The sequence below is a fragment of the Triticum urartu genome, chromosome 4, assembly GCF_003073215.2.
Source record: "Triticum urartu cultivar G1812 chromosome 4, Tu2.1, whole genome shotgun sequence".
In the NCBI taxonomy this organism is placed as follows: Eukaryota; Viridiplantae; Streptophyta; class Magnoliopsida; order Poales; family Poaceae; genus Triticum; species Triticum urartu.
The window spans coordinates 6,570,060-6,594,300 of NC_053025.1; the positions used below are offsets into that span (position 1 = coordinate 6,570,060).

Genomic DNA, 24,241 nt, shown 5'->3' on the forward strand with positions numbered 1-24,241 from the left:
TGTCTAGCAGCCTCGTGAACTACGGACGAGGCCGATGTGTCCAGGGTTGAGATCGATGGTTCTTTTTTTTAATGTTGGCTGGAGAGCTACCAACTTTGTTGATCAAAAAGAGGTATTACAAGAACACCCTCAAAGAAGGAATGCACCGCATAAAGGTGAATGGTAAAAAAGAAGAAGAAAAATAGTGTTGCATAATTTATTAAGGAAAACCAGGCAAAAACCAAGCAGCGCCTAGCTAGACTAGGACTAAAACAACACGACACATACAAGGCGCCGGAAAGCCAAAAATACCACAACACACCCGGGTAGGCACTCGAGCGCCTACATTGTTACCAGAGTGCACACCAACAATCGTCCTATTGTACTAGGCTACCACGAGCATATCTGCAAACATCGAGGACACCTGAGAGGAACGATATGCCCGAAAGAGCGAGACATATGCCGCTCCGATCCTAGGAGGCAAGCACACATAGGTTGCCCAACACTACTTTTGTATGTGAAGGTTGCTCCTGCTGCTTTCACCGTCGACCGAATGACCAGTCCCAAAAGGATGCACCACCAAAAGCTCCAAGCTCACCAAAAATGCTGCCCGCTCTAGATCCACCACACCACCACAGACCAAGTGCTCCCCACACCGAACTTGACTTCAAGGAAATGCTTCCAACAAAGTAATGACGCCACTGACGCCACCCTTACACACAGTTTTCGCCGGGGGACAAGAAGATGGAGTAGGGAGAGGTGTCGGATCCCCTCGATGGCGCCTCCAACAAGGAAAATCCCACCCGAAGGCATCATTCGCCATCAGCCCAAACCGAGTTAAGCATGACTTTCGTCAGGGAACCGAGCACCTATGACGCGTCGTGAAGCGGCCCCTCTCAGCGCGCGAACCGCGGATCCAAAGCCCTGCCGAGCGCCAGTGGATCTCCTCGGCGCGTCGTGAAGCGGCCCCTCTCGGCGCGCCGCACCAGCAGGGGATAGAGCCCCGCCGCCGCCTTCCTCGGGGCCGGGCCGGCTTCGCCGGCACGCGCCCTCTGACGGTGGCGAGACGGGTGAGGGAGAAGGAGAACCGTGGCGGCGCTAGGGTTTCCGCCCCACGTGTGGCCCAGAGCGAGGCGACGCGGGGGGCCGTTTTTCCTGCGAGATGGATGGTTCTCGGCGTGCATCGCGCATCCAGCGTCCGGAAGAGACCAGAGAGCGAGTGGCATCATTAGCTTATTCTGATTTGTGCCCGAAAGTGGAGCAAGTAGCCGGCCAGTGACGTGCACCACTGATCGAACACCATCTGGCCGGCATCGATCCATCTCTTCTGCAGCCGGGACGGCCATCACCAGTCCTGGGCGGCCAGGATCGGCCCACGTGCACGGTAGAGCCCAGCCAGCCAGCCAATCAGGCGGGGCCTCCCCCCATTGGCCGGCCCGCGCGCATCCGGGCCCGCACGCTCGGCCTGCCACACTCTTCAACAACCAACCAGACCACCCACTCCTCTCGCCCCCATCACGCCTCCGCTCCATCCATTCCATCCTCTCCGCCTCCGCCTCCGGTCAGCTCGCCAGATCCTACCTCCACGCGCCGGCCATGGCGTCCGGGAAGCACTTCAAGTACGTCGTCCTCGGCGGCGGGGTCTCCGGGGTAAGCGCGCACCTCCGTCCGCTCCGTTTCGGGGGGTTCGATCGATCGACTGCCTTTCTTCCCGGATCTCACATCGCGGCTTTTGCTGGCGCAGGGGTACGCGGCGCGGGAGTTCGCCAAGCAGGGCGTGCAGCCGGGGGAGCTCGCCATCATCTCCAAGGAGGCCGTACGTAATTCTCCCTTCCCCCCTCTCCCCTCTCTGCTCTGCCTCTACGCATTTCTGGATGGATGGATGTTTTGGACTCCGGTGTTCCCCTAAAGGAATCCAATTCTAGACGTTTCTATCACCCCGGCAGCCGTACGTTCACTGAATTACAGTTGTGCCATGGATAAATAAGCGTTTAATCTTCCTAGTATGCTCGTACTGAATCTCTAGTTTATCTTCAAATTACCACCACCTTGGTCTCATATCAATTGTCTCTAAAACGGATGTATCTAGACGCATTTCGGTGCTAGATACATCCGTTTGAGCGACAATTAATATGTGAGGGAGGGAGTACTAGTCACTGAAATCATGTTGGTTACTGTTAGCCGTATGTGAGCGAAAACTAGATTTCTAGCAGGACTGACCAACCTTCTCCCTGGGTCCCTGTAGTAGCACCCATGATTAGCCTATTCCTCATCTTGCTGCTGCTAATGTTTATCAGTTTATCAGTTTGGTCACCGCAAACAAGTCGTGGTTTTACTTATCTATCTAGTGAGAGTATATATGGTATAACATATTTCTTACCATGATTTTTGCTTCAGGTGGCTCCTTACGAGCGCCCTGCCCTCAGCAAGGCATACCTGTTCCCCCAGAGTAAGTTTTACAGTCCATGCCTTTTTACCTTGATGCCTGATTCACCCTATTTTTTAAACCGCATTTGATTAGCACACACGTCGTTAGGACCGACCCACTTTGCGTTTTTGTCTATGAACAGATCCTGCAAGATTGCCAGGATTCCATGTGTGCGTGGGAAGTGGAGGCGAGAGGCTCCTGCCTGAATGGTACTCAGAGAAAGGTATGTATTTCTGACCAAGTCCCCTGTATTTTTTTTGGCAGTTCATGGTTGTATGCGTTCTAACCTGCATCCTACACAATTTATCCAAACTGAGTTGTGATTACTTCCTTGCACAATTCTTTAGCTGTAAGGGTGTATGGCCCAGGCACCAGCCAAATGGCGGTATTAGCTTGTCATACTATCGCCTTTGGATATATCTTATTCACTGCACTGGCCCTGTGTGTGGATAATCCTACTGCTTAAGTAACTACTCATTCTTCTAGTTTTTCAAGGCAATTAATCAGGAAACGTTATTTCCTGTTCAATCTTGTGGTAAATAATTTTGTAACATATGAAACAGAGATCCTCAAATGAAACTATTCTGGCCTATTCAAAATTTGTTAGTATTCAGCAGACGATTTTCCCAGGGTCTATTTTCCTTTTGAGAACTAGGTTGACAAAGCAATATATGTCTGCAAGAGTATCCATTCCATGTGTTTGTTCTTAATGTAATGATTTTGCATCTGAGCATATTCATGATTCATGTATTGGCAGGCATCGAGCTTATCCTGAGCACTGAAATTGTCAAAGCTGATCTTGCTTCCAAGACTCTGACTAGTGAAGCTGGAGCAACCTTTACATATGAGATCTTGCTAATTGCTACTGGCTCCTCAGTATGTGTCATTGACTTCTTATTTTGATTTTGAACTGTCAGCAATTTGTTTTGTACATGAAGGGTATGCGATGGAACAAAATGTTGCCCTCGGACCTTATAAAAGAATTATCAATTACTAGCTGCTGTTGCTGTTACTTATGATGTAAAACTTATGTTTTGACTTGATTTTCAGGTCATTAAGCTCTCTGATTTTGGCACTCAAGGAGCTGATTCTAACAACATTCTGTACCTAAGGGAAGTTGACGATGCGGACCAGCTGTACGCAGCTATCCAAGCAAAGAAGGGTGGGAAGGCAGTGGTTGTTGGAGGAGGTTACATTGGCCTTGAACTAAGTGCAGTATTGAAGATGAACGATCTTGATGTGACTATGGTGTTCCCTGAACCTTGGTGCAGTAAGTGTCCATGACTCACATACTATCACTAATCTTTATTCAGCTTTGCCTCATTGCCTCATGCCACTAGCATGCAGTTACGATGTGAAGCAAACTATAATTAGAAGGTTATTCTGTTTTTGACAACTGTATAACGCAATAATTTCGTTTCTTGTAGTGCCTCGTCTCTTCACTGCCGAGATTGCAGCTTTCTACGAGAGTTACTATACCAACAAAGGAGTCAAGATCGTGAAGGGTACAGTTGCTATTGGTTTTGATGCTGACGCCAATGGTGATGTATGTACAGCTTCCAAATCTGAATTCAGCTCTACTGTTCTCATCGCAGGTGCATATGCTTATCACTTTGTTTCCTGCTTGCCAGGTGACTGCAGTTAAGCTAAAGGACGGCAGTGTGCTCGACGCTGATATTGTTGTCGTCGGTGTTGGGGGCAGACCGTTGACTAATCTCTTCAAAGGCCAAGTTGCCGAGGAGAAAGGTGGAATCAAGGTTAGTTTGCTTCAAACTTGCCCTTTATGGGTGCAGAAGTTTGTGTCGTTGTTCCAGTTAAAGAAATTGTATATGATTCTTCAACTGTATGCCCCCTTATCAAGAACGGCAGCTGGTCTGCCATAGCGTGTGCTATTTTCTCCTCTAAGCAGCTGCGTTTGTCAGCCCGGGCCATCTTGAGTTCCATTTTCGCTTGTTCTCGTTTATGCCCAAATTTCTGATGCGCCTGAACAAATTTCGTGCAGACCGATGCTTTTTTCGAAACAAGTGTCCCTGGAGTGTATGCCGTTGGCGACGTGGCGACCTTCCCGATGAAGATCTACAACGACGAGAGGAGAGTGGAGCATGTCGACCATTCCAGGAAGTCCGCGGAGCAGGCCGTGAAGGTGAGGACATATTTTCATCTTCCATTTTTCGCCATATGGCCTCTGAACTGCAACAACCAACACCACATCTCTATTTCCACCAGGCGATCAAGGGGAAAGAGGCGGGCTCTGCCGTGGAGGAGTACGACTACCTGCCCTACTTCTACTCGCGGTCGTTCGACCTGTCGTGGCAGTTCTACGGGGACAACGTCGGCGACGCCATCCTGTTCGGCGACGCCGACCCCAGCTCCGCCAAGCCCAAGTTCGGGTCGTACTGGGTCAAGGACGGCAAGTGCGTGGGCGCGTTCCTGGAGGGCGGGTTGCCGGACGAGAACGCCGCCATCGCCAAGCTCGCGAGGGCCCAGCCGCCCGCCGCCAGCCCCGACGAGCTCAAGGCCGCCGGCCTCCAGTTCGCCAGCAAGATCTGATGTGGCCGTGCCGCTGAAGTGTCACGTTGGGCATTAGATTTGCAAATACATACATACATACATAAACACATAGCTCACTGCACAGTACAATTTGGTCGATGCTATTGTGATGTCTGTATGCCACATACTCTCTCAGTTTCTCCGCGCCTTTGAGGTTTCAATAAAGCCCGCACCCCTACGGTCAGTTCAATACACATTTGTTGGCATAAGCTTTTGTGAGGATGCTTTTGTGTGGCCGCTCTGGTGCCGGCGCCGTGATGGCCACCACCGCCGTGATCGCCGGTCTTCCTCGACTTGCGCCTGCGAGGGGGAGGAGACGGAGGTGCACCGTGGCGGCGGCGATGGGCGCGTCGGGGCTGGAGGAGGGGAAGGGGAAGACGGCGACGGTGAGGAGCAAGGCGTCCGGGGACGCGCTGGAGGTGTGCCGGGTGGTGAACGGGATGTGGCAGGTGAGCGGCGCGTCGTGGGGCCGCGCGGCGCCGGCGGCCGCCGTGGACGCCATGCTCGCCTACGCCGACGGCGGGCTCGCCACCTTCGACATGGCCGACATCTGTGAGTAGGATCGCCTCGCCTCCGCACGCTCTGGATCAGGCTTCCGCGTCCCGCGTGCGCACACGCTCGTGGCTCACGGCCGCTCGTTCCGTCTATTTTCCGTGCGATTTTGAGTTGCGGTGCCCAACTGTTTTAATGCCTCTGAATATCCATCTATTTTCGGTTTGCGAAGAAAGAAAAACCCAATGCTTTGCAAATTAAATCCGAAATGGCCGTCCCTTCGTTGGCCTCTTCATTTTGGCTTAGCAACAGAGTTTGCTTCAACTATGTCGCCATCTGCTTAACTTACATTATAATCTTCAAGGAGAAAAAACTAATCCCTTCATTCACTGACTACTACATACAGATGTATGTAGACATATTTTAGAGCGTAAGATTCACTCGTTTTGCTTTGTATGCAGTCTATATTCAAATCTCTAAAAGGTCTTATATTCAGGAACGGAGAGAGTACAAAGTTAATACGAAATTATACTAAACCAACGGCACTTGTTTTGAGATGAGTAACTACGGTTTCGCCGGGCGTACCCTACGGTGAGATCTAATGCCGGGTGCTTCTTTCAATGGCCCTTACGAGTACGTGCAAAAAAAATCCTATTCTTTCAATGGTACTTAGAGGTACGTGCAAAAAAACTTTCCAATTATCATCGGTAAGATTAAACTCAACTCCGGTAGAGGAGCAACGGCAATGACATGTCAGACGACTTATTATGTAGACATTGGCGATCGTTTTAGTGGTTTAGAAACCCAAATATAACCATGTTTATATTGCTTTGCACTGCAAGTAACCTCCTTTCGGAATTACTTGTCGCAGAAATAGATGTATCCGGACGTATTTATGCCAATGTATGCGACAAGTAATTCGGTACGGATATGGCAGACTTGCAACCCTTTTCAAAAGGCGGTCCTCGTCACGTTGTAGCTTTGTCTTGGAAACTCTGGGGCATGGTTTTGTCGATGGCAAAAGACACGGATTTATTCTAGGTTTTCTCGACTAGGTTTTGTCCTGCGTGTCATGTTAGTCACTAAGTACAGTAATTTTTTTAGACCAAGTCACTAAGAGTAATTTACACAAGTTAATTTCTCTCTTTGTACTGAAGTCTGAAGCCACGAGCGCCTTATCTCTCTCTCGCGCGCGCCAACGCTGGCTCGTGCCCGTGCCCGTGCCAGCCATGTCGTCGTCAGCAGCCCGCGCGCTCTCGCCGGCGCCCCCTTCCCCGCGCCGCGTGCGGCCCGCGAGGTGCGCGGGGTTCGTGGGCCCGGCGGTGGAGTCGGCGTCCCCGGGCGCGAGGGCGGCGACGCTCGCCAGCAGCCGCGGCGGGACCGACTCGTCGCTGGCCATCTGCCGGGTGCTCAACGGCATGTGGCAGACCAGCGGCGGGTGGGGCCGCATCGACCGCGCCGACGCCGTCGACGCCATGCTCGCCTACGCCGACGCCGGCCTCTCCACCTTCGACATGGCCGACCACTGTCCGTAGCCCCCCACCCCCCCCCCCCCCCCCCCGTGTGCAGTCTCTCTTAGGAATTTGCGCGAACACCTAGGGTGCATGTACATCGGGCCTCGTTTCCTACGGATAAATTGCTACTGTATGTCTAACGCTAGTGGGCTTGCTTGATGCCGTCTGATTGCTTCTTGAAAAATTGATGCATTGTAAGTTGAAGCTGCGATTTTCCTTCAAAATAAATAAACAGCATCAGTTAGGCTGGAGCAGATAGAGCACAGGATAGAACCGAAGAACAGAATTACAGTTTCAGTGTCAGGCAGAGTTGTAGCAGTAGTGGTTAGATAGAAGCAGAGGGGATACAGGTTCAGAGTTTATAAACCCAACACCCACGCGACGCTGGCACCGGAACACATCGAGGAAACCAGCTGTGCTTACTCGAACGCCATTGCCTGCTAACCTGTCCACTGACTCGGGCACACTTACCCTTGCTGGACGTCGAGAAAACCTCCTCTGCTTGTGTGTCTGTTTTCCTGACAGAGTGACAGTGATGCCGTAGCCTGATCAGCATTCTGGCCCATGACAGGTTTGATTGGAGCAGGAGGCTGTGTATGTAGTGTGCTCTGTTTCTGTGTTATTACGAGCTGCAGATAATGGCCGTGAAAGCGTTAAATGTTGATACATGAGATGATAGTCTCCATTTTTTTTCCTTCACTGGAGCATATTACCGACTTGGTATGAAAACATGATTGCTGTCTTGGCAGATGGACCGGCGGAGGATTTATACGGCATGTTCATCAACAAAGTTCGGCGCGAGCGCCCGCCGGAGATGCTAGAAGAAGTCAGGGGGTGAGCGAATAATTTGTCACAGTCTTGGTGCCACCAAGACGCAGCCTTGGCAGACTTTCCTGCTGCTGCCTTCTGACTGTCGCTAAAATGTATGTGCAGGCTTACAAAGTGGGTGCCGCCACCTGTTAAGATGACAAGAAGCTTTGTTGAGGAGAACATCAACAGGTCCCGGAAGAGGATGGATGTCGCTGCCTTGGACATGCTGCAGTTCCATTGGTATGCTTGTGTGGCTTGCTGATTTGGTATCATAATGTGTTTGTACCATTTCATCTTCATTGTCAATGCAAATTGCAAAGTGAAGCCTTCGATGAAATTTGGAAATGGATCTCTGTTGATAATCAGCAGTGAACATCCTGTCAAGTTTATAACTCAGTTTCAGTATTTTGGCACATTCAGTAAACTCCCAAACATGAGAAGTGTTATTTTCTTTAAAGCTTTTGACCCCGTTGAGTACTTTTTTTCGGGAGGATGCTCGGAACAATTGCATCATATAACTATTGCCACAGGTGCTAATTTTTCTGACCCTTTATCACAAAACAGGTGGGACTACGCAAATCCCGGATATCTAGATGCACTAAAGCACATCACCGACCTCAAGGAGGAAGGTAATATTTTGAACCTTGACTGGATAATAATAGTTCACTTGTGTACTCATCTCTTACACTCTTGTGGTTTTTTACTGTGAATGAACTCTTACATCATGCCCTTTTCTGTTATGGAAATTCTGAAGGCAAGATAAAGACTGTAGCTCTGACGAACTTCGATACAGAGAGGCTGCAAATAATCCTAGAAAATGGAATACCAATTGTCAGCAACCAGGTATTTATATGACTGCTTACTTACCTCATGCATGATGTATATTCCATTACTACTGTCGATGATCATATGGTCCTCAGATAAAATAAGGAGAGATGTTGTAATTGCCAGGTTCAACATTCTATTGTGGATATGCGCCCGCAGAAAAAGATGGCAGAGCTTTGTGAGCTTACCGGAGTCAAGCTTATCACGTTTGCTCCCTCCCCTCCATCCCTTTTTGTTCTTCTCCTTGAGTACAGGATTGCTTGAAGTTTAGGAGATTATTCTTGGATGCAGGTATGGCACGGTGATGGGTGGCCTATTGTCCGAGAAGTTCCTCGACACCAACATCAACATACCTTTCGCTGGACCTCCTCTGAATACCCCATCCCTGCAGAAGTATAAGAGGGTGAGAATTTCTTAATCCTTTCAGTTCAACGTGTTGCCCACCTTCCGGTCTTCTCTTGCTGTTCTCATTGTTGAACGTACGACAGATGATCGACGCTTGGGGTGGCTGGAGCCTGTTCCAGGCTCTGCTCCAGACCTTGAAGAAGGTGTCACTGAAACACGGCATCCCGATCTCAACTGTCGCTGTACGATACATACTGAACCAGGTAATCCTCCATCTTCCTCCACATCTTCATCGTACATTTCTCCCTCTAGAAAAGGAATATCTTCATTGTATTGGCCTCGAGATCTATCATCTCATCTCTGTTTGCTCATGATATTCGCCATAACTCATGACTGCTGACACTGTGATTGTTCTTGGGGACAGACATCGGTGGCTGGTTCGATGGTGGGCGTGAGGCTGGGTCTGTCGGAGCACATCAGGGACACCAACACCATCCTGTCGCTGCTGCTGGACGAGGAGGACATGGGCAGCATCACCGAGGCGTCGCAGCGGGGCAGGAACCTGATGGAGGTCATCGGAGACTGCGGCGACGAGTACAGAGCCTAGTGACTTTCACATGGCCGGGGATCGAGTCTCGATCCTCGATCCCCCCAGCATGTGCTCCCACAACGATACATAACATACCACCTTAACAAATGAGAGTGACAATCATGGAGAGGAAAAACTTTCAGTGGCATGGAGACAGATAGACAGAGAGACAAGGAGGATCATGTGCTCCACCGAAAACAGCGGCGAATGTGGTGGTGGATAGATCTCCCTGGCCAACAGGGAGCATATCCCGGCCTTGGAGACCGATCTGATCATGGCATAATATTGTATTTCAATTCTAGTAGTATAAAATTGTTGGAATCATGGTGTTGGTGGTGATGCTTGCCGTGCAAATTGTTATTAGTTGCTCCTCTGTTTGGGAATATACGAGGATCTGGGCAATGAGATATGGTCGACAATACTGCGAAATTTGACCATTGTTCTTCGTTAAAAATGTGTATGTAAAGAAATATTAAAGCAAACAATGGTGTTTTCATGGTACCTGTCATGAATGAAAAAAAGAAGAAGCTATTTTTATTGATATGTTTTGCGAGTGGTCAATATGTTTTGTTTATATCAATGATAAATTTTATTTGAGGAGGTTTTCATACTAAGATGTTCTATGTTCTTTTGATATGTTCTTTTGAATATTGTTGATGTTCTATGTTCATGCATTTACTGATTTTTATAGCTAAATGACCCTGAAATTGAAAAGCAGTACAAATGAACTTTGAAAAGGTTGAAAGTTGGCATGGTATCATCATTTCACCCACATAGCATGTGCTAAAAAGTTGAGAGGGTTACGGCAAAAACTAGATGCACTTTGTGTATAAAATGGACAATCTCTTTCGAAGTATCAGGGTTTCGGATGAAAACCATAGTTTTAAATAGCCGGCTATAGCTATAGCTGTTTGAGCATGCTGTCGCTAAATGATTTCATGTACAATGTGCCGCTATAGCCTCGATATAGCCCGCTATAGCTGTTTTTAAGGGTTGCCGCTATATACCATAGCCCGCTATTTAAAACATTGATGAAAACTCGTATGTTACAAAGGCATTTCATTTTCTTTAACTTATTTCAACTCCAGACTTTTTTGTGTTCAACATGCACCATTCAAATCCACATCAACAATTTTTAACCCTTCCTGACTTCATTTATTATTTTTCTTGCATTTACTGATTTTTTAGCTAAATGACCCTGAAATTGAAAAATACTAGTTATAGCTCTTTAGTCCCTGTTCCAGCCACAAGATGGGACTAAACGGGGTGCGTCAGGAGCGAGGCCCTTTGATCCCGGTTCATGTCTGGAACCAGGACCAAAGGTCTCAGACGAACCGGGACCAATGGCCTCCGAGGCCCGGCCGACGCCCTAGCCTCATGAACTGGGACTCATGCCCCCTTTGGTCCCGGTTTGTGAGTGAACCGGGACTAATGCCCTTATTCTAGCCTCAACCAAAACCCTGTTTTCTACTAGTGTGAGCAGATCGAGCCCCGTGTAGGATTTCGAGCGACCTCACCGGAGTGATTTCACACAGCCAAGAGGATGTGGGTGCGACGACGCGGATTGGCAGCGGGGAAGATTTTTTTTGGCTCTAGATAACAATTGTGACGACCGATCGACGAAGATCGTCGCAACAGAGAAGGGGATCGGCGTGGGGCTCAAAAAAAAGAACATAGAGTGGGTGAGGTAGGAGAAGGAGATGAGAATAATTCAGACGTTTCATTCCCTATCGTGCCCAACAGAGGACAGGTCTATTAGTACAGACACACACACCATCAGACTTGGCCACATGCACTAGTAGAAAAAGGGTCAAACATGAAGCACATTAGTGCCGGTTTGAATTTGAGCCGGCACTAATGTGTACATTAGTGCCGGTTCCAACGGCTAGCCGGGCCGCTCTCATTAGTACCGGTTCGTGGCAAACCTTTAGCACCGGTTCGTGCCACGAACCGGTACTAAAGTGAATGGTGGCAGGATGTTGTCAGTCCGGGGCCCCTCCAGCACCTTTAGTACCGGGTCATATCACGAACCGGTACTAAAGGTTGTCCTACATAGACCCTTCGTCCACCCGAGCTCGCTCTGTTCTTCCCCTTTCCCCTCTCCTCTCTGTTCTTTTCCCTTTTCCTCTCAAGCTCATCACACATTTTGCCCAAGATTTGAAGGCCCCCATCCATTCAAATGATCACAAAGGTTAGCAACTTTTTCCTTTCATCTCTCATTGCTAGATTAGCTCGTGCAATGCTTTATATAGTGATTGATTTTTGAGTTTAGTAATTTGGGAGGAATTATATTATGTGCTAGTATTTGATTTATATGCAATTTGAGGTTAAAAATAACACTTAGTTTTGCATATGTAGGTGTGGTTTACTTAGTACCTTCTAAATCTCCGTCGTAACCACCGTCGATCGCTCGCAACGTCCCGTCGCCGGCACCACCTTGTGGTGAGCCTCTTGTTCATGAAGTTTTATCTAAAAAATTGATGTTTGTGTGATTTGGATATATAGTTACTCGTATAATTATCTTACTCATACGTTGTTTGTTATACATAGTGCCATGGTTTTGATATCCGTCCCCGTCGGTCCCCGTCCGGGTTATGATTCGGATGTGGTGTATTCTCTTTTAAAACTATTCATTGCATTTCGTGTTTATGACAAATTATGCCCATCAAGTTGACATAGATATTTGTATGTAGGAGGTAGTTGAACCAGAAATTCTAACCGACCGTATTGTCGAGAGGTTAAATTTAGTTAAAAGAGAAAACGAGGATTTGAAGGAAAAATTGAAAAGAATTGAGGGGGAGAAGATGGAATTGGAGTTGCATGTTGCCGATGTCGTCGATGATCACAATATTAAGATGGAGAAAATGCGCTTGAAGATTAGAAAGATTTGAAAATATGCCATTCATAGTGAGGCTTGGTATCATTATGCTGTTGGATCAATTGTTACCGTAGTTGCGACCTTGATCGCATTTGTTGTTGCATTTAAATTCTTTAGCTAGAGAGTTATTTGTTTGTTGCATTTAAGTGTTGTATGATCTTTATGTATGAACTTTATGTATTGTATTAATTTAATGTTATTGATGCTATGTATTAAAGATGAGCCGGCAATGGATGTACGATGACCGATGCTCTCCCGAGTTCATTAATGGCATGCGTACTTTTCTACTTGCGGCTGAGGCAAACAAGCGAGCGGATGGTTTTATGCATTGTCCATGTGCTGGCTGTAAGAATGGTCACAATTACTCTACGTCAAGAACCATTCACGTCCACCTGTTCGAGTCCAGTTTCATGCCCCACTATAATGTTTGGACCAAGCATGGAGAAAGAGGGGTTATGATGAAAGACAATGAAGAAGAAGAGGACGACGACAGCTATCCTGGCCATGGGTTCCCTGAATACGATGATACAACAATGTGGGAAGAAGCTGAGCCGGCAATGCGGGAAGAAGCTGAGCCGGCAATGCAGGAAGAAGCTGAAGAAGAGGCATCGGATGAGTCCGTTGATGATCTAGGTCAGGCCATTGCCGATGCAAAGAGAAACTGCGCAAGTGATTTGGAGAAGAAGAAGTTGTAGCGCATGTTAGAGGATCACAAAAAATTGTTGTACCCGAATTGCGTAGGTGACAAGAAAAAGCTGGGCACCACACTGAAATTGCTGCAATGGAAGGTAGAGAATGGTGTATCTGACAAGGGATTTGGAAAGTTGCTGGTAATGATAAAGGATATGCTTCCAAAGGACAACGAATTGCCCGAGAGTACGTACGAAGCAAAGAAGGCTGTCTGCCCTCTAGGGTTAGAGGTGCAGAAGATACATGCATGCCCTAATGATTGCATCCTCTACCGCGGTGAGTACGAGGATTTGAACGCTTGCCCGGTATGCGGTGCACTGCGCTATAAGATTAGCCGCAATGACCCTGGTGATGTCGAGGGCGAGCGCCCCAGGAAGAAGATTCCTGCCAAGGTGATGTGGTATGCTCCTATAATACCACGGTTGAAACGTTTGTTCCAAAACAAAGAGCATGCCAAGGCAATGCGATGACACAGAGAAGACCGTAAGAAAGACGGAAAGTTGAGAGTACCCGCGACGGGTCGCAGTGGAGAAAAATCGAAAAAAAGTACGGGAAGGAGTTTGCAGATGATGCAAGGAACGTATGGTTTGGTCTAAGCGCAGATGGCATTAATCCTTTTGGGGAGCAGAGCAGCAACCATAGCACCTGGCCCGTGACTCTATGTTTTTATAACCTTCCTCCTTGGTTGTGCATGAAGCGGAAGTTCATTATGATGCTAGTGCTCATCCAAGGCCCTAAGCAACCCGGCAACGACATTGATGCGTACCTAAGGCCATTAGTTGAAGAACTCTTACAACTGTGGAATGGAACAGGTATACGTGCGTGGGATGAGCACATGGGGGAAGAATTTGACCTAAAGGCGTTGCTGTTCGTGACCATCAATGATTGTCCTGCTCTCAGTAACCTTTCAGGATAGACAAACAAGGGATACCGCACATGCACGCACTGTTTGGACGATACCGACAGTGTATATTTGGCTAATTGTAAGAAGAATGTGTACCTGGGACATCGTCGATTTCTTCCGAGCAGGCATCCTGTAAGAAAGAAAGGCAAGCATTTCAAAGGTGAGGCGGATCACCGGACGAAGCCTCGCCACCGTATTGGTCTGATGTACATGATATGGTCAAGGATTTGAAGGTGGTCTTTGGAAAGGATCCTGGTGGACAACCTGTTTCGAATGACGCTGACGGACGCGCACCCATGTGGAAGAAGAAATCTATATTTTGGGACCTGCCCTATTGGAAAGACCTAGAGGTCCGCTCCGCAATCGACGTGATGCACGTGACAAAGAATCTTTATGTGAACCTACTTGGCTTCTTGGGCGTGTATGGGAAGACAAAAGATACACCTAAGGCACGGGAGGACCATCAACGTATGCACGGAAAAGACGGCATACATCAGGGTCATGCAAGCTACGCTCTTACCAAAGAAGAGAATGAAATCTTCTTTGAATGCCTGCTTAGTATTAAGGTACCGTCTGGCTTCTCGTCGAATATAAAGGGAATAATAAACATGGCAGAGAAAAAGTTCCAAAACCTAAAGTATCATGACTGCCACGTGATTATGACGCAACTGCTTCCGGTTGCATTGAGGGGGCTTCTACCGGAAAACGTTTGATTAGCCATTGTGAAGCTATGTGCATTTCTCAATGCAATCTCTCAGAAGGTAATCGATCCAGAAATCATACCAAGGTTAGAGAATGATTTGGTGCAATTGTTGGGGAACGTAGTAATTTCAAAAAATTTCCTACGCACACGCAAGATCATGGTGATGCATAGCAACGAGGGGAGAGTGTGATCTACGTACCCTTGTAGACCGACAGCGGAAGTGTTAGCACAACGCAGTTGATGTAGTCGTACGTCTTCACGGCCCGACCGATCAAGCACCGAAACTACGGCACCTCCGAGTTTTAGCACACGTTCAACTCGATGACGATCCCCGGACTCCGATCCAGCAAAGTGTCGGGGAAGAGTTCCGTCAGCACGACGGCGTGGTGACGATCTTGATGTACTACCGTCGCAGGGCTTCGCCTAAGCACCGTTACAATATTATCGAGGATTATGGTGGAAGGGGGCACCGCACACGGCTAAGAATATGATCACGTGGATCAACTTGTGTATCTCTGGGGTGCCCCTGCCTCCGTATATAAAGGCTCAAAGGGGGGGGGGTGTGGCCAGCCAGGAGAGGCGCGCCAGGAGAAGTCCTACTCCCTCTGGGAGTAGGACTCCCCCCCTTTCCTAGTTGGAATAGGATTCGCGGAGGGCGGAGAAGAGGAAGGGGGGCCGGCCCCCTCTCCTTGTCCTATTCGGACCAAGGGAGGGGAGGGGCGCGCGGCCCATCTTTGGCTACCTCTCCTCTCTTCCACTAAGGCCCATATAGCTCCCGGGGGGTTCCGGTAACCTCCCGGTACTCCGGTAAAATCCTGATTTCACCCGGAACACTTCCGATATCCAAACATAGGCTTCCAATATATCAATCTTTATGTATCGACCATTTCGAGACTCCTCGTCATGTCCGTGATCTCATCCGGGACTCCGAACAACCTTCGGTACATCAAAACGTATAAACTCATAACATAACTGTCATCGAAACCTTAAGCATGCGGACCCTACGGGTTCGAGAACAATGTAGACATGACCGAGACACGTCTCCGGTCAATAACCAATAGCAGGACCTGGATGCCCATATTGGTTCCTACATATTCTACGAAGATCTTTTATCGGTCAGACCGCATAACAACATACATTGTTCCCTTTGTCATCGGTATGTTACTTGCCCGAGATTCGATCGTCGGTATTCAATACCTAGTTCAATCTCGTTACTGGCAAGTCTCTTTACTCGTTCCGTAATACATCACCCCGCAACTAACTCATTAGTTGCAATGCTTGCAAGGCTTAAGTGATGTGCATTACCGAGAGGGCCCAGAGATACCTCTCCGACAATCGGAGTGACAAATCCTAATCTCGAAATACGCCAACCCAACATGTACCTTTGGAGACACCTGTAGAGCTCCTTTATAATCACCCAGTTACGTTGTGATGTTTGGTAGCACACAAAGTGTTCCTCCGGTAAACGGGAGTTGCATAATCTCATAGTCATAGGAACATGTATAAGTCATGAAGAAAGCAATAGCAACATACTAAACGATCGAGTGATAAGCTAACGGAATGGGTCAAGTCAATCACATCATTCTCCTAATGATGTGATCCCGTTAATCAAATAACAACTCTTTGTCTATGGTTAGGAAACATAACCATCTTTGATTAACGAGCTAGTCAAGTAGAGGCATACTAGTGACACTCTGTTTGTCTATGTATTCACACATGTATTATGTTTCCGGTTAATACAATTCTAGCATGAATAATAAACATTTATCATGAAATAAGGAAATAAATAATAACTTTATTATTGCCTCTAGGGCATATTTCCTTCAGCAATGTCTTGTCAGTTTCGAGTTGGTGTTCCCACCATCCTTCTTCAACATCATGACGCACGTCCTAGTTCATCTATGCGAAGAGATTAACGTTTTGGGTCATGTATTTCTACACAATATTTCCCCTTTGAGAGGTTCATGGGAGTCTTAAAGAAATATGTTCATAACCGTGCTAGGCCAGAAGGAAGCATCTCCAAGGGCCATGAAAATGAGGAGGTCATTGAGTTTTGTATTGACTTTATTCCTGATCTTAAGCCGATTGGTGTTCCTGAATCGCGGCATAAGGGCAGACTGGATGGAAAAGGCACGCTAGGAGGGGAACAAATAATATGTATGGACGGACATTCTCTCACTGAAGCACACTACACAGTTCTACAGAATTCCGCCTTGGTGGCTCCGTATATGGATGAACACAAGAATTTGCTACGCTCCAAACACCCGGAGCGCTCTGATGACTGGATTACATGTGAACCAGCCAGGAGTTTCGCCAGCTGGTTGCAGACACGTACCATGCATGACACCTCTATTGAAGATGACCTGTACTTGCTGTCCCAGTTACCATCTTCGAATATAATGACTTTCAAAGGGTACGAGATAAATGATAATACATTTTACACGATCGCCCAAGATAAGAAGAGCACCAACCAAAACAGTGGTGTCCGCTTTGATGCAGAAACCAAGACGGGAAAGGAAACATATTATGGTTATATACAGGACATATGGGAACTTGACTATCGACGTGGTTTGAAGGTCCCTTTGTTTCGGTGCAAATGGGTCAATATGACACGAGGCGGGGTAACGGAAGACCCGCAGTATGGAATGACAACAGTGGATCTCAACAATCTTACGTATGCAGACGAACCATTCGTCCTAGCCAATGATGTGGCACAGGTTTTCTATGTGAAGGACATGTCTACCAAGTCAAGAAAAAGAAAAGATAAGGAAGCGATTGCATCGTACGATGAGCCAAAGCGGCACATAGTTCTTTCTGGGAAGAGAAACATCGTGGGAGTGGATGACAAGACAGACATGTCAGAAGATTATGAAAAATTTGATGAAATTGCTCCATTCACAGTGAATATTGACCCGAGCATCCCGTTAAATGATGAATATTTTCCATGGTTACGGCACAAAGGGACACACACGAAGAAAAAGTTTCACACCCAAAGATCTGGGATGTGATCGGCTTCACTATCATCACTTTCTGCTGTGTTTCACACCCAAGAGGGAATCTTTGTAATAGTTAGGGTAGTTATGTGTTTTGGCATTTGAAATGCGAAGAAATTTTATGTGCAAACAAATTCTTTCATGTCTTTATTGATTTTTAAAGTTAAGTTATTCAAAAACTAGTGATTCACACTAATTTCAAATAATTCAAAATTTAAACTATTCAAATTTGAAAACTACGGGCACTAACAGAAAGTTTGTAATTTTTTGTACCTAAAGCAAAAATATTCACAAAGAAACTCTAAATACACAAAAAACAACTCAAAAATAAATAAAGCAAAAAATAAAAAAAAAAGCCCGCCTACTGGGCTAGAGCGGCTTGCATATGACTAGAAACCCAACCTGTTGTTGGGCCAGGATGCAGGCCCGCAAAGGCCCAGTAGGCCCACAGGGCAGCACAGAACATGTAGGCCCAGTAGGTCTGCTTTGGAGAGGAGCTCGAGAGAGCTACCGCACGGGGGGTTATAAACCAGTGCGGACGCCCCTCGGCTAGCAAGGTGGGACTAAACTTGCCGCACCGCACCTTGCCAGCGCACCCCCTTTAGTACCGGGTGGTGGCGCCAACCGGTACTAAAGGGGGGGGGCCTTTAGTACCGGTTGGAGCCACCACCCAGTACTAAAGGGGTGCGATTCCCGCCCCTTGGCCTGGCCAAAACAGGCCTTTAGTACCAGTTGGTGGCTCCAACCGGTACTAAAGGTCCATCCTATATAACTAAACACTTCAAAAATTCCAGTTTCTCATCTGCTTCTTCTCCTCTGCCCCGTCGCCCGCCGCCCCGTCTCCATATCCCTCGTCGCCGCCCCCGTCGCCGCCCCGTCCCCGTCGTCGCCGCCTCGTCGTCCCCGTCGTCACCGCCGCGCCATCCCGGCCCGTCCCGCGTCGTCCCCGTCCCCGTCATCGCCGCCCCGTCCCCGTCGTCGCCGCCCCGGCCCGTCCCCGTCGTCGCCGCCCCGTCCCTGTCCCCGCCGTCGCCATCCCCGTCGTCGCCGCGCCCGTCGCCGTCCCCGTCGCCGCCCCCCGTCGCCTCTCGCCTCACCGGTGAGCACACACACATACATTTTTTTAGTTTTTTAGTTATAGAAATAGTTATAAAAATGTTAGAAATTTTTCTTTTTTTAGTTATAGAAATAGTTAGTTATATAGCATTGTTAGAAATGTTAGAATTGTTAGAAATTTTTCTATTTTTTAGTTATAGAAATAGTTATAAAAAAGTTAGAATTGTTAGAAATTTTTTCTGTTTTTTAGTTATAGAAATAGTTATAAAAAAGTTAGAAAATTTTCTTTTTTTAGTTATAGAAATATTAAAAATGTTATACAAATGTTAGTTATATATATAGAAATGTTATAAAATTTTTTTCTGTTTTTTAGTTATAGAAATATTAGAAATGTTAGTTTTATAGCATTGTTAGAAATGTTATAGGAATGTTAGTAATATAGAAATGTTAGAAATTTTAGTTATCAAAATCCAATCATTAAAAAAATGTTACTTTTTGCGGGCATATAGCTAGTATTTGTTCTCGACGATGCCCGGCCCGCATTAATTGATTGCATCCATGCATTGTAATTTGAATATATTTCTTTTGGATTAGTTAAACAAAACCTATGGCGGACAATACCGGCAGAGAGGGAGAAGAGGCCCTGTTCAATATCATACGCAATCCTCGCGGGCCAGATGATGATCAGAATGAAGAAGATTATGACGGCTCCGAATATCTAAACAACACCAGGGAGGGTGATATGATATTCGATCGCGACGACCGAATTGATGAAGTCATGAAGTATGAACATGACGAAGAAAATGTTGATCTTGAAACAACAAAGACCGGCGAGGTATATATATTTATATAAGCATGCATCTGGTGATCATCACATGTTTTAGATGACTTGAAGATATATTAACGAGTCAATCTTTCTTCTTTCAGCCATCCGGATCGAGCAAATCTTCAGGCAACAGGACGAAACGAGGCCCGAACAAAAAGTTGAAGGAGGGCGTAAAGTACAATATCGAGGCAATCAGACCTAATGGCGAACCATTAGCGCCCAAGAAGATTGCAGACAAGTTCATTGGTCAGTGCGGAGTTCTTGTGAAGGACCAACTCCCAATCTCCCTTCAAGAATGGAGAGAGCCAGCAAAGCCACGTCCAGGAGTTACTTTTGTCGACGACAGACAAAAACATTTGCTTTGGGAAACGCTCATGTCACATTTCACCCTACCAGATCATTTCATAGATGCAGATGTGGAGAAAGTCAAGGACGCTGCTCTTAGGAAGATGGCGGTTGCATTCAAGAACCACAAGATGAGTGAATGGGCCAAGTACGTCAAGGGAGGAAGGAAGACTCCAGTATTCGAGGGAACGCCAGAGAAGCAAAGTGCTCATTGGGACGATTTCGTGAAATTCAAGGATTCGGAATTATCTAAGAAATGGTCCAGAATAAACAAGGCCAATGCTGCAAAAAAGGATAAGTTCCATAAGCTAGGGCCAGGTGGCTATGCGGTGGGAGGCTGGCTCGTCTACAGAAAGAGACGAGCTCGAGCTCGAGCAAATCAGCTGGCAAAAGGAGTGGTAAAACCGTTCCCCAGCTGGGAGAACAGGCGGCGCAATCAATTCCCCCGCTTGTTGTGCCAACAACACATGAGAGTAGGCGCGCCCAATATTATTGTGGGCAAACCGTTAACGTTCCCGGGGTGGGCGATGTGGTAATAACCGAGGAGCATATTGCCCAGGCTGAATCGATCGGGATCACTGTTGGACAACTCCTCGATATCGAGCCCATGTCTCCGACTAGAGAGGAGGAAATAAAACGGAAATATGCTCGGGGCCAACCTTTGGTCGAGCCAGAGGAGGTCAATAAGCTCCCAACGAGAATGTATGAATTGCATCAATGATACATGGACATTACCAAGATTTCCAATCGAGAGTCCCTCATGGTAAATGTCAACAAGGAGCATTACTACCATGAGAAAGCTGTGACCGTTGAGTATTCAGAACTATTTCAGCTATACAATAAAGACGCACTCGACAAATCTATCGTCAGTTGCTATTGTCTGTAAGTGATTTCTTTCTGTAATTTAAGTCTCAAGCTAGATGTAGTGATCATTTTGATCAATCATTACCTGTAATTATCCTCACTATATTCTTTTCTGTGGTATTATGCAGGATGAAGATTTATGAAATGAAAAAAGGTGGACGCTATGGCATTGGGTTCGTTGACCCAAATACCATTAATGAATACACATGGAAAATAGATCCATATCACAAAAAAAGTGTAGAGGAAAGCATGCTACAGTTCTTCAAGGAACTCAAATACAATGAAGATATACTACTTCCTTACAACTTCCAGTGAGTCACACTGTCTTGTACTACAAATTCTGTTTTTCCCTACTAGCTATAGCTACATGTTTTTGCTTACATATGCCCGCTTAATTAAGACATGCAAACGTGTGTGCATGCAGATTTCACTGGATCTTGTTAATCATTAAAGTTGATGAAGGAACAGTTGAAGTACTAGGCTCACTACTTAATAAAGCAAGTGACTACACCATCATGAAGGGGATAGTCAACAGGTAATTTCAATCATTATTAACTATATCTCGGCCTATTTAATTAGTTCATCATTTCCTAATAACAACTATTTAATAACCCATTTATTCATTTTCTTTGTCGGTGGGCAGGGCTTGGGCAAAGTTCATCAGGGCCACTCCAGGCCCATGGAAACAAAATCTGAAATGGTATCGATCCAAGGTAAGTAATTAAGTAGTACTAGCTAGCTGCCATCTCTTTAATTATCATGCTTGATTAATTATTATCTGATCAAATTCCATTCTCGTAAAGGCCCTGAAGCAGGCGCCGGGGAATGATCTATGTGCATACTATGTTTGCGAGAACATTCGCATGATGGCGTCCAAAAGGAGCAAATCTCAAAGACAGGAGTGGGTACGATATCGATTGTCAGAACACTATTCACAATTTTTACACCATTATCGATATCTAGTCACACAACTAATACACATGCATATTGATCTCCTTCTTAACAGTTCAAAGAGGTGCGGGACAAGCTCCTAGCACAGGACCGCATAGAAGCAATTCAAGAGGAAATAGCGGGATTTTTGCTCGACCAGGTCATAGATCACAAAGGAGAATACTATTACCCGCTACCGCCCCATGAACCACCTCCAATTGTTATCGTGCTCTGAAGGCATCAATTAGCTAGGCTAATGCCACTGGCTCCGAAGGCACCAATTAGGAGAAATTGTATATATATACATGTGTGTATATATGTATGAATTAATTAATGGTGGTTGTGAGACATTCGATGATATATATATATATTATGATCGGTTCTACTAGAAATTCTATTTATATATATGCATAACGTGTACAATATGTAGTATCGTAAAATACCAGCAAACGAAAAATAATTAAATGGAAAACACAAAATTAAATGAAAAAGAAATCATAAACCCAACCCCCCCCCCAACATTTTAATACCGGTTGGTGACACCAACCGGTACTAAAGGTCTCCCTGCCCCCGAAGCTGGCTCGTGTCACTGGTAGAAAAAGGGCCTATAGTCCCGGTTCGTAAGGGCCTTTAGTCCCGGTTCCGGAACCGGGACTAAAGTGTCGGTACTAATACCTCCCCCCTTTAGTCCCGGTTCAATCCAGAACCGGGACTAAAGGCCCTCCACGTGGGCAGTGCGCAGAGCCCAGTCAGGAGACCCTTTGGTCCCGGTTGGTGGCACCAACCGGGACCAATAGGCATCCACGCGTCAGCACTTCTGTGGCTGGGGTTTTTGTTTTTTGTTTTGAAAGGGGGGGGTTTGGGGGTTTTGGGGGGTTAATTTAGGTGTTTCATATATTGTGTTAGCTAGTTATAATTAATAGAGAGAAGTGTCCTCTGTTATGTCCGTGCTTGGTCGATGCTACGTACTATACATACGTATAGAGAGGACTAGACACGCTAGCTAGCTAGTAAGCAAACGAAGGAAACAGAAGATCGTCATGAACATATCTGCATATATACAGAGAGAAGTGATATCGACCACCTCTCCTTCTCTGAGAGATTGGTCGAACAACAAGTTCTCGTATATCTATCTGACACTACCGGCTACATATATACAATAATTATCTCTTACAAATATAATCATACGGACTCAGGGTCCACATAGAATTCTCCGTCTTCAGGGATCACGTGGTCAAGAAAGAATGCCGCCAATTCCTCTTGAATTGCTCGCATGCGAGCTGGTGCTAGGAGTTCATCCCGCTTCCGAAACATCTAATTTGAAGAAGGGGGTCAATACATATATATATATATATATAAATGAATGAAACTCAACACAAATGATGGTAATAAAATAAAATTGTGAATGTTGTTATTTACGTACTTCATATTGTTCGTTAGAGTACCCGCCCCGCTCACAGGTCGTGTGGCGGATGGACTCGCAGATGTAGTATACACAGAAATCATTCCCTTGTTCCTGCCACAACCACTTTACAAGAAATAGAGGTCAATCAAACTGATAAGCAAGAATGCCAAATGGTATTGATGAAACTAGCGCTTGAATCACTAGGAGATGCGCGGAACATGCTACTATAGTACTTACTTTCGGGTGTCTAAATTCCAGCTCCTTCGGCAGTCCCGAAACTGTTTTGGTGAATTTTCTCCAAACCTTGCCGGACAAAGATAACAATTACTTGATATCAGGAAATGAACAAAGTTGCTGATATGGTGGATAATGATCGATTTAACTTACTTCTTGAGGATTTCAGTCATGTCCGCATACTCCTTGGGATCTTTTCGTTTAGAGTCCAAGACGGTTACTACTCCTTGCTCAAGCTTAATCTCTAGGAGAATATAGTGGAAACTGCACACACATGCATAACTCATGAATTACATTACTATAACCTTGACTAATATATAAGGGAAACCGAATACGCACAAGACAGTAACACTCACCTGAAGTTGTAAGGAAAGAGTATTATATCTTTGTTTTGATTTATTACGAACGATCGTAGCAAGCTGGCCTCGGTAGCTGCGGCATGAAGTTTAACCTGAGTTGCATCTATGAGATATGTGTTAATGAACCCAATATCACCGACTTGTCTTTTCTTCAATTCGGCGATCTTCAATCTGCATAATATAGTGAGGATGATTATAAATACATGCAATGAAAGAGCTAAGCTATATAGAGAAACTTAATGACAGAAGTAGTACTACTTACAGACAGTAGCAGGCGACCGTTGTTTTATCGAGGGCCAATTGATTGAAAAACTGATAGAACTCCTCAAATGGAACAGGAAACAGATCAATTCCAACGAGGTCATGCTCCTTTTTAACTTTCACATACAAAGTACTCCTCCCCCCAGAGTCTCTGCAGATTTTCAAGTACCAATCATGCAATCTTCGCATCATCGTTGATAGAGATCTTTCATCTTCGACAAGAGGCTTCCCGTACTCGTATCTTTGTATCTGCACCTCCAT

At 46.2% G+C, this 24,241-nt stretch overlaps 2 protein-coding genes across 3 annotated transcripts; both read left to right on the forward strand.

Moving 5' to 3' along the window:
- Positions 1-1,418: 1,418 nt before the first annotated feature.
- On the forward strand, positions 1,419-5,151 carry LOC125550176 (monodehydroascorbate reductase 3, cytosolic). Its single transcript, XM_048713108.1, has 10 exons — positions 1,419-1,629; positions 1,724-1,795; positions 2,377-2,428; positions 2,550-2,630; positions 3,165-3,283; positions 3,458-3,677; positions 3,835-3,953; positions 4,039-4,164; positions 4,410-4,550; positions 4,634-5,151. The coding sequence occupies exons 1-10, from the start codon at positions 1,576-1,578 to the stop codon at positions 4,955-4,957; spliced, it is 1,308 nt and encodes a 435-aa protein (XP_048569065.1). The 5' UTR covers positions 1,419-1,575; the 3' UTR covers positions 4,958-5,151.
- Positions 5,152-5,178: 27 nt separating this feature from the next.
- On the forward strand, positions 5,179-10,075 carry LOC125550177 (flagellar radial spoke protein 5-like). 2 transcript variants are annotated; one of them, XM_048713109.1, is made up of 9 exons: positions 5,179-5,509; positions 7,713-7,797; positions 7,897-8,013; positions 8,338-8,402; positions 8,528-8,616; positions 8,725-8,804; positions 8,890-9,001; positions 9,087-9,206; positions 9,368-10,075. In XM_048713109.1, the coding sequence occupies exons 1-9, from the start codon at positions 5,179-5,181 to the stop codon at positions 9,548-9,550; spliced, it is 1,182 nt and encodes a 393-aa protein (XP_048569066.1). In that variant the 3' UTR covers positions 9,551-10,075. The 2 variants fall into 2 exon arrangements, with proteins under 2 accessions (XP_048569066.1, XP_048569067.1); XM_048713110.1 differs by lacking the exon at positions 5,179-5,509 and adding an exon at positions 6,627-6,976.
- The last annotated feature ends 14,166 nt before the right edge of the window (positions 10,076-24,241 follow it).